This window comes from Phyllostomus discolor, chromosome 3, assembly GCF_004126475.2.
Source record: "Phyllostomus discolor isolate MPI-MPIP mPhyDis1 chromosome 3, mPhyDis1.pri.v3, whole genome shotgun sequence".
Lineage (NCBI taxonomy): Eukaryota > Metazoa > Chordata > Mammalia > Chiroptera > Phyllostomidae > Phyllostomus > Phyllostomus discolor.
In genome coordinates this window covers 75,798,117-75,810,789 of record NC_040905.2, presented here as the reverse complement: position 1 = coordinate 75,810,789, position 12,673 = coordinate 75,798,117, and the positions used below count along the sequence as shown (strand labels likewise).

Here is a 12,673-nt window from a genome sequence, read left to right as displayed (position 1 = left end):
GGTGACCTTGTTCTGTCGAGTGGGTGAGCGTAGAGCTGGGTTAGCAGGAAATGTGTGCTGTTTCAGTAGCCTAGAAGGTGAGTGTTTCAGATTTTTGCACACACCTCCCCTACCCCAAAAATAATTTTGTTGTTTTAATCCAAATTGGAGACAAATTTGGCAGGAGTGGAAACTTGCACTATCCATTCAGTAGAAATGCTGGTTTTGAATGTGTGTTAGCACTACTTTAACATACAGATGAGCCTTGATTTTGAGGCAGTTTTCTTACAGACACTTAATTTTAGGTGAAGTACCTCTTCAGCTTGTGATCAGTTCAGCACCTGGCCTCCCCTTTCAAGGACGACCTCACTGAAGAGCGGCCTTGAACAAACGGTGGTCTCGAACGGGGCTTCCCATCGAAGCACAGAGGACTCGAGCTCCGATTCCATGCTGCTCTCCTGAAGAGTCCACTTCCGCCCTGCCGCCCGAGCCCGAGCCTCACGGGCACAGGAGAGCGCACACGGGGCTTTCACGCGCATCCTGCCTCTGAGGTCGTGACGCAGCAGGACGACGCAATGCCACACACGGGCGCAGAAGCCACCGGCCCCTTTCATAGCCGTAATAACGCACTGTGTCTGCAACCGCTGTCACACGGTGCTCTGGCGCCTGCTCACACGTCCTCGCCACTGACCTAAGAGGTTCTGTGGGAACAAGGGACAGAGATGACATGCTTTTTCTTTTCTTTAAGACCTAACTTCCTGACTTCAGTAGAATGAAATGCTTGTTGCAAAAATAAATAATTGAAACCAAGCATTACATAAAGTTCTCCGTGTTGCGGCCCTCCCTGGGAAGGACACTCACACAGTCTGGGGAGTATTTCCACAAACGGAACTGTTCATTTTCTATCAGTGAAGACCTCTGGCTGCCAGTGACAGAAAGGGCCAAACAGCTGGACCAAACGTCTTGCTGGAAGGACGTTTATCGGATCTGCCACGCAGGAGCTTCGTCCGAGGCTGACGGCAGGAGACTGTGATGAGACTGAGCCTCGGCAGACAGGCCCACGCGCAGCCGGGCCAGACCGCACCCAGCTGTGCGGCCCCGACCCCCCCACACTGGCTTTCATCCCCTCCCTCTGCAGGCAGGCTCCCCGGCGGCAGATCACCACACACCACCTGCGTCTGTGTGCAGGCTGACGGGCTTCCCTGGTGTAGCGTATGAAGAGCCTGGAAGGCACAGCTTACCCAGATAGGCTTGAGTGCCTCCCCCCAGCCCCCACGGGAGCCCCACAGATGGAGAAGAGAAGGGGCAGGCCCCAAAAGAAGAGAGAAGGAGTGTACTTGGCAGAACAAAACACGGCGTCTTTGAAAATGGGACCCCATCTGATTTTCAGGCTCACAGGGTTCCTGTCACGTGGACTCTCCTGAAACTTGCTTTCCCCTTCACATTGTCTGTCAGACCTCTTTCCACCTGTCCTCCTCCTCAGTGGCTGCACAGTTCTCCTTCGGACAGCAATCCATTGTGCATTTGAACAGCTTCCTCCTGGTGAGTGTTCGTGTCCAGCTTTTCACCCTGGGGACACTCTGCAGCCACCATTCCGGTGCGCCAACCAGAGGTGATGGATGTCCAGCAGCCTGCGCCGAGAGGGCCTGTTCCTCCACAGCCTCGCTAAAACTGGGTGCCATACATTTTTTCCAGTTTAGCTAATGTGTAGGAAAACCATACCCTTTTAATTTGTATCTCTTAACTATTGGTGATGTTGAAAATCATTTATAATGTTAGATTTTCCTAATGCCAGGGACATGGTTGGCAACAGTATAGCTGCCTGGCCTACTAGGGCCGTCTTGGTGCGTCACCAGGGACCAAGCTGGGAGAGGGCGTGTTTCCCGAAGCCTGGTCTCCAGCGCCGTGCACTAGCGTCTTGGGCAAGGGCTGCGGAAACACGGGCTGTGTCTCCGCAGTGCCTCGGTGTCTCCCGTGGACTTCCCCTGTCAGCGGCGCCTTCCAGAGCTTTCTGGCACCGGGCAGTTTTGAGGACTCAGGTCCTCTGGGAGATGTCCCCACACCCACGTTGTGTTGCCTAATTTCTCTTCAGCTAGCCCCCACCTATCTTCCTAGAGAATTCCGATAACCATTCGAGAGCGTTACAAACCTCAGAAGTTTGGTTGTGTTTCATGTTTTTAGTCCTCTGTGACAAAAAATTGTCGGGAGCAGAGAGGGAGGGAGTGAGAGGAAGGCGGCACTGCCAGCACAGCACTGAAGACACAGCAGTGGGCAGTGTCCACCCTCCTGCTGGGGACTGGGGCCACTCCGGAGTGGCAGGCATGGCCAAGTGTCACCTGGGCCGGCCCCTCCTCCAGATACATTTAAAGTGGTTAGGAACACAGAGGACCAGTCTTGTAGCACTTTCCTTCTGGAAATAAACTGCTCCCCGGTGCAGTGGGATCTCGGCTGAGGCCAGGGAAAACGACAAAAACCAGGAAAAATCCATCACTGGTTTTCAAGGCAAAGGAAATGCCCTTCTAGCTCTTTACCAAGACAAGATGAGAAAGCTCAAGAAAAGTGTATTTTTCTCCTGAAAAGCAGGATAGGGAGTTGTCCTGAGCACAAGGATGGGACCTGGTGGAGAGGGACAAAGAGGATCATTGAAATCAAGGACGACTTGAACCCACCTGCACCCACACCTCGTGGCCAGGACCCTGGCTGCAGGCCACCTGGGCGCTCTGTGTGGGAAGAGCTGCCTGCATCTCAGAGACACAGAGCAAAGCCACATGAGGGAGCTCAAGCAGAACATCACGGAAAGGACACCCCCACACGACCAGGCCCAGCACCTCGCACAACCAGGGCAAAACACGAAAGTGCATCACCACCCTGGATTTTTCCGTTTGCAGCCCTTTCCACAGCCCCTCTCAGAGAGCACGGATGGCCTCCGGCCCTGCCAAGTGATTTATTCAGTCTTGACAACTGAGATCATCCAGCATGCCGCATGCGGGAGAGTTAATGGATGACTTAAGCCTCACCCAGTGCCGGCAGCAATCCCTCGGGGGACTGGCAGCGCCTTTGTCTGCAGGAGGCCAGAGAAAAGGCCAGTGGCTTCCCCTGCTTCTACCACCTCATAATCATATTCCGAAGTGGAACATTAAGGGCACAAAGCAGGATTGTAATTAACCTCTCCTGATCTGCTCCCCGCCAGTGTCCTGGAAGCAAGAGAGAGGGGGGAACCCGAGGGGCTGTGGGGCTGTGGTGCTTATCTTGAAATTAAACTTTCCCCTGGTAAAAGCAGTTTAGAGCTCTGTGCTTCTGATGGGTGGGATCTGGGCAAGGAGCTCTTTTGTTCTTTTTTCATTTTCCTCCTTTCTGAAAACTACATCCTTAGCAGAGGCGGTGACACTAAAGCCCTCCTGGCTGAGGATCAAGTCCCGGCCCTAGAGGGGTCCAGGACACCCCAAAGCCTACTGGCCTCTGCCGCCCCACACTTGTGTCTCCCAGACGGTTCTAGATGGTTTCTCAAAATAGGTCGAGCGCCAGCTGCTTTGACCCTCAGACGGCTTTTCTGGATGACCCGGCAAGCGTCCCTGAGTCTAGTGCCGGATGCTGCGGGGCCATGGGCATAGCTGCCCCTCCTCCCCAAGAACAAGTGCCGTCTGGCGGCACTCGCTGCTTCTGCCTGTGCCAGGGCCCATTGTCTCCTTTTCACTGTCTGGTGACATGGGGACGATGAGGGTCCCCACTCTACCTCGGCACAGCAAGCTGGGCGATTTAGTCTGGGCCCTAGACCTAGGTGGTATCGGAGACTGGCTCATCACCACTGGTACCCACCGCATCAGCCCAAGTACACTGCGTCCTCTGCCTAGGGAGTTTGGGGCGGTCCCATTACCTTACAAGCTGTACTGCCAGCACCTGCTTATCTTTGGGGTAGACCAGTTGTCCTCCAACTTGATTGTGCCTTCTAACCACTGGGAGGGTGCACTGAAATACAGCTCGTGAGGCCCCACTCCGGAGTTCCCCATTCCTGCCGTCTGGTGGGTGGGCCCGGGGACGTGAGTGCCTGCCAAGTCCCCAGGTGGCGCGGCGGGGCCAGCCCAGCCACAGCCCACAGCCCTGGGGTGGACCAACCCCACCAAGTGGAAAGTCTGCCAAAATATTGTCACTTCAGCGCCTGCAGAATAGTTAGCAAGCTCTAGCTTCTAGTGCTCTTTGAATTTCAGAGATTTCTCTCAGTGTAAGGAGACAAAAAATGCCTCAAGAATAAATGTGTTTCTTAATAAGTAGTCTGAAGAAAACATGACCAAAGAGTCATCTGGGTAGCAGGTACATGGGTGTTGGGTATTCTCTCTGTTTTTCTGTGTGCTTAATATTTTTCAAAATGATTTCTAACGAAAGGAAGAACTAGGGTTGTAAAGTGGGCTTCTGGCCCTGAGTCCCGGCTTCATGGGAGGGTTTCGTGCCGGAGCCTCCTCCTCGCTCCCCGGGAGGGCAGTGCTGCTCTTCCCCAGCATCTCGCTGTCGGGGCCGCGCACCCACGAGCACGTCTCAAGCACAGCCCCAGGGAATGCTTTGTGAGCAAAGCCAGCACTTCGGCTTGCGTTGATTTCAAGCTCATTTGTCGGTAGAGCATGAGACATCTGCCTCTCTGCGTCAGTGTTGACGGCCCGTGAAGGTGTCCTACTTGAATAGTTTTGCCCACCAGTGAGCTGTTTACAGGCAGGTCTTTAGGTCTTGACTGAAGACCTGTGAGATGCTGAGGGAGGGGCCCTTGTTTTCTCCCTTGAGGGAGACCCTCTCACTGGGCAGCCACCATCCTCAGATGCCCCCCGGGCTCCCCGGTGCCCTCTGCCAGGGATGCTGTTTATTCCCTCAAGCTTCTCTTAAGCTGCTTCCTCTCTTTATGAAATTGCACCTGAAGTGTTCCCACTGCAAGGTGTTGTTCTTCTCACTCCTTTTTCAATGCAGCTGGAGAAAACATAGCAATGATGATTCATAATTCTATCCTCCTTCCTCCCTGCCCAGCCCTTGCCATCTCTCCCCAAGGTTGATGGCAATAGCCCCTGGGGTCCTCAGGGGATCTCACCTCAGCACAGCAGGCAGAGGGATCCTATTAAATGTAAGGCAGATCCTGTCAGGGAAAAGGACACAAACAACCTTTATAAAACTCTCCGTGACCTGGCACCCTGTCCCCCACCACACACCCTCTCCTGTTGGACCGATCCTCCTTCTCCCTCTCCTCTTGCTGACTCTGATGCAAAATGGTATCTCAGCCCTGATCTCATTCTCGCTGGCCAAGCTCGTGGCCTCGGGGCCTTCACAGCTGCCCAGTCCTCTGTCTGGACCTGTCTTCCTCTAAATACCCACATGGGTCCCTTTCTTGCCTCCTTCAGGTCTACTCCAAAGTCACCTTATCCCGCAGGCCTTCCCTCCAACTCTGTTTCGAGGAATAAGCCATTTGCGCTTTGCATTCGCTGTAACTACTTCATTTATCTCCGTGGTGCATCTCCCTGTCTGGCATACTGTGTGTTTTACTTGCCCGTCTCCCCTGTGGGAGTGGGAGTCCCACTGGGGCAGCGGTTCCCCAGGGCCCAGAGGAGTGCCCTAGAGCAGCCACTCCAGTGTTTCTGGAATACAGTCATGACAGCTGCCTCTACGGGGTATGTACTGCGTGCTGGGCACCCCTCCGAACACCGACACTTTCCCCTATCCAGTCCTTCCCACGACCTGTGAGGCGTGCTCCGTTGCTGCCTCCCTGTTGCAGGTGAGGAAATGGACACAAGGAGAGTGAGTCGTGTTCCTGCCACAATGACAACATGTGTAAGCTGCTGGGGTCACAGGTAGAGGTGGTCCCTCTGTCCTGGGTTCTGCAGAGAATGGAACCCACGGGGTGTGTGTGTGCACACGCACATGGATGTATGTGTGTGGAGAGAGAGAGACTGCTCTTAACAACTTGGCTTATTTGCTATGGGAGCAGGCAGGCGGGCCGAGACCCAAAAAGTGTTGGTGTTGCAGTCTCGAGTCTGGAGACTGGCTGGAGGCAGAATTTCTTCTGTCTTCGGATATCTCAGTCTCTTTTCAAAAGGATTTCAAGGGATCGCGTGAGTCCCACCCCCAGGAGGCTAACCTGCTTCACTCAGAGTCCGCTGCTGGGAGTGGTGTCCCCATCCAACACGACCTGCACCGCGGCCTCTGAGCCCCGGGCGCCACAGCCTGGCCCCCCTGCTGCCTGGAGTTAACTGTCACAGCTTCTAAAGAGGTGTCATGTGACGGTCAGCTGACCTTGTCCACTTCGTCTCCATGGCTGTCCTCCCTGTCTGGTGGGGCAGAGGAGAGGGGGCAGCCCCAGGGAGTTTCCTATGTTCCTGTCCTAGTAGGAAGGAGTTCTCTGATGTGAAGATTCCCCCCAGACACTGAGATGTTCTCTTCCTCACGTATGGCCGGCTTGATAACATGTTGCACACAGAAGTGGCATGGCCTTTCGTCACACCTTGGTTATGGGGACATTACATCTACTGAGTTGGAGGCCTTGTCACGCCTGTCCGAGTGTTAGCGGAGGAGGAGAGGCCCGGACTCAGGGCAGCCAGCAGCCTGTGGGTGTCCCTCCCTGCTCCTCGCACTGGGGGTCCTGGGGAGACAGGCTATGGAATGAGAAGGCTGTGTGGCCTGAGCCTAGGTGCCCGGGTTTCCAGCTTCTTGACCAGATAAAGTCTCTGAGCCTCAGTTTCCAAATCTGTAATGACAGAGATGATACCTCTCATTCTATGGGAGTTCAGTGTTCATCTGGGAGCTCTGCCAGATTTTGGCCATCTTTCCCCAGCCAGTTCCATGAGGGCTGCATCTAGCACAGGTCCGTCCTGGGTGGGTCCAGAGAAGCTGTGGGAGGTCCACACTGGCCTCAAATGCCCATGACTGACAGGGTGTGGGCCGCGTTCTGGGCCTTGGGCGCTGCCTGCCAATGCTGGAAAGGGCGGGACCTCCTGAGAGCCGCAGCATCAGCGCTGCTGCAGCGTCCCCCTTGCACGGTCCGGGTCCCACGGAACCTTCCTGGGCCACCCCGTTCCTGGGCTCGGCCTCAGGTCAGGCAGTACCTTCCCGGTCATCATTCAGTGTGGGTGGTCAAGAGCCCCAGGGGCCGATGTGAGTCCCCGTGGTGGACCCTACACTCAGCTATGAACCATGGGGAACGGCCAGAAGGCCCGCAACACCCTGCTCCCTGCGCAGTCATGGCGGTGGTCTGCACTGGGGCGGTCTTGGCGTACAGCCTCCCCCATGCCCCTGCCCCTGCCCAATCTTCCCACGAGTGGGCGCTGTCAGCAGGCAGGGCACGTGTGAGCCCATGTGTGTGCACGAGCACACACAGTCTGTAGGTCACGCCATAGGTATTTTGTTTTTCTGCTTATTTTAACCCTTAACACACCCCTTTCTTAAAGTGCTGTCTACATATATACTTATTTTTATGGCTCGCATATGATTTTCTATCCTGTTTCCTCACTTAAAATACATCCACCACTGTCATCATTAGTACTCTAATGTCCAGTAATTTCTCTTCTCTTGCTGTGTGCTCTAATTTACTAAGTGCTCTATTCCATGAGCCATTCTTGTATGTGTGTATCTTGTTGCTCTTATGGAATTGTTTTCTTAGAAATTGTTCTAGGGTCCGCACTGCTGTGTTAAAAGGTATAAATATAAATACTCTGTTGCCCTTTATATTTACTTCCTAAAGGTGGTGTCAGTCTTCTGTGTCATGAAGAATGCTTTTTCCCCCTGGACTGCTATTTAGATACTGTTGGGAGAGACGGGGGTGTGGAGAAGAGTGAGGGAAAAGGACCTGTAGCAGTGACTTGGAAATGTGATGGGATTTCTCTGTCTTCCTCCTCAGCACGACCAGCTCCACAGCCAGCAGCTGCGACACAGAGTTCACGAAGGAAGACGAGCAGAGGCTGAAGGACTACATCCAGCAGCTCAAGAATGACAGGGCCGCGGTCAAGCTGACCATGCTGGAGCTGGAGAGCATCCACATCGACCCTCTCAGCTACGACGTCAAGCCCCGGGGAGACAGCCAGCGGCTGGACCTCGAAAACGCCGTGCTGATGCAGGAGCTGATGGCCATGAAGGTACCCCCGTGGGTGGGCCTGGTCCAGATCCCAGTTCCCATTCACCCCACTGTCATCGGGAGAAGGCTACAAAGGCCCCTGAAAATGGTCAGCTGATGACGAGAAGCCAACCCCACTTACGCTCCACCAGCTCTCCCTGGAGGAAGGCCAGAGCCACACTTGTAGACCAGGGCAGTTCCCATGTGTCAGGGGTCACTCGGGCTGGACGTGCTCTTGGAGGCGTCAGTTGAACTCTGGGGAACACCCGAAGTACCTAGGTTTGGGATGTTTTGTCCTCCAGGAGAAGCCAGCTTTGACCTCTGCAGGCCACAGCAGCCTCTGTCCATTGAAAGGGACCCTAGTTTCCAGAAGCTTACAAGTGCTTCTCGGCCGATTCTGAAGTTAGCCTGAGGCCAGGAAGAGCAGGGCGAGGCCAGGTGCAGATCTGGGGAAGAGCCTGGTTTCCCAAGGCCCCTGTGCCTTCGACGCTGTGGGGACCCTGCCAGGGTCACGGTGACCCTCGCACCCATCACCATGACATGTGCCAGTGCCATGCGGCAGTTTCTTGGCAAGAACCTGGGCTGAGTCTCTGCTGGCACCTCCCACTGGGAAGCGGGTAAACTGCCACCTCCAGCAGGACACACTGGGCTCATCTCGCCCCCGGGGGTGCCAGGCACTAGGCTTCACCTGCTGAGTGCTTTCTCCGAAGACGGCTGGCTGGGGTGTGGTGAAGAGTGTATCTGGTATTTGTTTGCAGTTGCTGGCCCAAAACTTCAAAAACCCTTAAAATTTCCTGAGTGGCAGGAGGGTCTCGGTTGTGGTAATGAGCTAACTTAGCAGCCCCCAGATAGCTTCTGGATGAGGGCTGGTCTCCATCAGGACCAATCAAGTTATTAGAGGGTTGACACTTTCATCCCCTTGACCTCCGGGGAGGGAGGGATGGCTACAGCTCAAATTCCATAGTGTCACCAGTGACTTAATCGTGTCATGGCACCCCAATAAAAAGCCTGTACACCAAAGTCCAGAGATGCTCCGGGTTGGTGAGCACCTGTGTGCACCAGTGCGGGGACTCTCGCTGCCTCGGGGGAGGGGCACGGAACTGGCTCGCCAGTCCTGCCCTGCGTGCGCCCTTCAAAGAGCGCAATCCCGAGTCCAGCGAATGTTGCTAGTGAGCTGTGGTCCTGCGGGGGGTGTGGGAACCCAGAATTCATAGGCAGATGGTGAGAAGTACAAGTGGCCGGGGCCCCCCTCCCCCCAAGACTTGCAGCTGGCGTCTGACATGAGGCGGTCTGCGCAGGCCTGTGCGCCTAACTCGTGGGGCGTAGAGACTGCGGGAAGTCCACGGCAGAGTTGCACCGTACACACGCAGGTGGAGCGGAAACAGTAACTGCCCTCCCGGAGCACGGCTCTGGGACGCCGCAGCCTGCTCTCAGCAGACTGGCGGTAGAGGTGGGCATTTAGAGGCCCGGGGCTCTTGTTATCTCTGGTTCTCATAAATGCCGATTCTGCCTCAACATGAGTCACTTCTGTCTTCTCTCTGCGTCGGGGGAGAATGTGGGTGGCCGCCCATCTTCAGGGTGCAGGTGTCCTCCCGGGGCCCTGTGGGCCTGGCTGGCAGATGTCCCTACCTGGTGGCTCTGCTTAGATTTGTGGGCGCCTGTGGGTTTGAGAGGTTTGGGATTAGTTTTTGTTATGTTTTTGGCTTAGGATTCCTGTGCCACATCTCCACATGACACAGGTTTGAGGCTCTGATTCAAGGGGCTTTCCTTTCCCTTCCTACCCAGAGCCAGGGCGACGACCGCTTCCTCGCCACGTCTCCAGAGAGGAAACCTCCTCATCTCTCACTCGACGCGGCACTGAGAGCCCCAGACCGCGCTGGTCTCGGATCCGGCCCTCTGCCCTGCCCGGCACAGGTGCCAAAAGCCCAGGCCCCGGGGCCTCCATGTGGGCCCCAGCCTCTGCTGGCCAGCACAGTGGCCGCCTCACCTTCCCCTCGGGCACCCCTCCCTCTTCGTGTTCTGGCGCCCATCTTTCCTCCTCTCGCACTTGCCTGTGTGTGTCCATCCTGGACAGCACAGACCACGTTAGCTTGGACTGCGGTGCTCCAGAGCCTTCAGAGTCCCGCTGCTTTTGCAGAAGATTAGAAGGGTTCCGTGTCTGGAAACCTTTTGCTCCAGTTTTATGTCTCGTCTTTAGAAGGTTTGGCATCTTTTGGGCAGTCACTGAGCATGTTGCCTTGTCCATGTCTAATGTTCCCACCTCTGAGTGTCACCAGCTCTAATGGGTGCCCTCTGGGTGCTTCCCCCACACCAAGGCCAAGAACACCCACCCCCGGGGCTGGTTTGCCCAGGGTAGCACACGGGGCCTGGGGCTCATTACCTCAGATAAGGGTGACTCAGGGGTGACTAGAATCAGTGGCCATAGCGAACCCCTCTCAGGACAGCGACTCAGCATTATGAAGATGCCTCTTAAGTGAGATCATCGAGATGGCTGGGGAAACTGACCTGGGAGTCAGGTGTGGCCCCCCGCCCTCCACTGGAGGCAGAGGGATGAGCGTCGCACATGGGCTTACATCAAAAAGGGTTGTGGGGGGTGTGTAGCATAGTGGCTGAAAGCCTGGGCTCTGAGCCAGGTGGCCTGGGTTCAAACCCTGGCTTACCCAGCTCACCCAGTAATTGTAAGCAGATGAACTTGCCCCTGCATGCCTCATTCTCCCATCCATGAGTGGAGATACTCATAGTACCTGCCTGAGGTGGGGCAGGCTAAATGACTCACTTTGCATGAACACACTTGTAGTCACATTGTTACCAGGCCCCTGGTCCCAGCAGGGCACTGTCTGATTTCGGAGTCACTACTGGTCCCCGTAAAAACCTCTACTCTGAATTCTCTGAGACACTCTGAGAAGTTGCCAGTCAGTCAGTCACCTGCAAAGGACTCTGCTTCTGTGGATTTCCCTGGGGCCCTGAAAGGAGACAAGTGCTAGGGCAGGATATCGTTGCAGTGGGTGCCCCCTTCCTGTCTGACTTGGGTGCCGAGCACCGAGGCTGCCACCAGGGGCCACTAGACGTGTGCATTGGTGCTGTGGAAGGTGGGAAAGGAAGTGGGATTGGAAGGGACCTAATCAGACCAACCTCGTGGTGGTGACCCTCCTTTGTAACCTCTTCGACAGATGACACTTAGCCTCAGCACACTGGAAAACTGGTTTCCAACAATGTACTTGTGCCCTTTGTGGGGCGGGGGATTCCAAGTGTTAGAAAGTTTCTTGTTATTGTAAAAACCCAAATCTGCTTGCCTGTATCTTCTACACATTAACCTCAGTTCTGGTCCATGGAATGACACATCACAGGGCTTGGTCTCCACATCAGTCCTCCCCTGCTGTGGAGACAGCTGTCCGTCCTCCCCCCATTGTCTCATCTCCAGCTGCACCGGGGTAACTACTGCAGGTCCTTGGTTGCAGCCCAGACCCCTTCCACTCGCCTGCCTTCCCGCACCTGGCCAGGCTCTTCCATGCTGAGCCGCATGTGTTCTGTCTCCATAGGAGGAGATGGCTGAGCTGAAGGCCCAGCTCTACCTACTGGAGAAAGAGAAGAAGGCCCTGGAGCTGAAGCTGAGCACCCGGGAGGCCCAGGAGCAGGCCTACCTGGTGCACATTGAGCACCTGAAGTCCGAGGTAGAGGAGCACAAAGAGCAGCGCATGCGGTCCCTCAGCTCCACCAGCAGCGGCGGCAAAGACAAGTCGGGCAAGGTAGGGTCAGAGGGGCTCGGGCCTCACTCCCTGCCCAGTCCCCACCACTCACCGCCCTGCACCTCCCCTGCCTTATTTGCATAGGAGCTGCAGGCCATGCTAGTTACCTAAAGGAAGGTGGCATTTGAGTGTAAAGAACCCAAACCTGCATTTGCAAACTCTTGCTCCATGTCACAGGGAGATCATTTCCACAGATTGTCGTCTCCCCGGGTAAGGTCTGTGCCGTGGTCCCACAGTCCGATGCCAGTGCCACCTGCTGTGTCTGTCCCCATCCTCACAGCGGCCATCGTTGTGGACCACTTCTGTGCTCATCACACAGAACCCCGAGGAAGGCATCGTTACCCCATTTGCATGAGGAAAATGAGATTCAGAAGAAGTGAAAAGTCTCAGAGCTACTGAGTAGCAAAATTGAGGTTTAACCCCAGTTTGGCTAACAGGCCGTCCTCCCCTTGTTCTGTTGCCTCCTCCACTTCTTTCGGCAAATGCCGTCAGCGAGGTGCAGCAGGAAGCCACCTGAGGCAGAGGCAGGGGAGGAGGAGGAAGGCAGGCCCTGGATTTCACAGCAGATACCTCGGGGAGAGGGCTGTCGGGTGACGTCGTCTTGCAAACGCACACTCCCATTAGCCCCCAAGCCTTTTTTTCTAGAATCGAAGTTCATTCCATCACATTGCATTTCAGAATTATTTCAAATAGTGTGTTAGAGGAAAAAGGCTTTGGACCTAAAAGAATGATATGCCTTGTCCCAGGACACTGAAATGCTGTGCATCGGGTTTTCTGTTCCTGATAAATGGTAGCTTCTCCAGATGCCAGTTTGTTTCAGGCCCAAGACCTGTGGGCAGAGGCTGACCTGCTGGTCTGATAAGTGGCCTCT

General features: G+C 55.2%; 1 protein-coding gene across 1 annotated transcript in view; it reads left to right on the top strand.

Annotated features, from left to right (window-relative positions):
• MCC (MCC regulator of WNT signaling pathway) overlaps positions 1–12,673 on the top strand; it is a 392,112-nt gene that overhangs the window by 365,556 nt on the left and 13,883 nt on the right. The window contains 2 exon segments of the mRNA XM_028508357.2: positions 7,844–8,078; positions 11,596–11,802. Coding sequence (XP_028364158.1) covers positions 7,844–8,078; positions 11,596–11,802 — 442 coding nt within the window.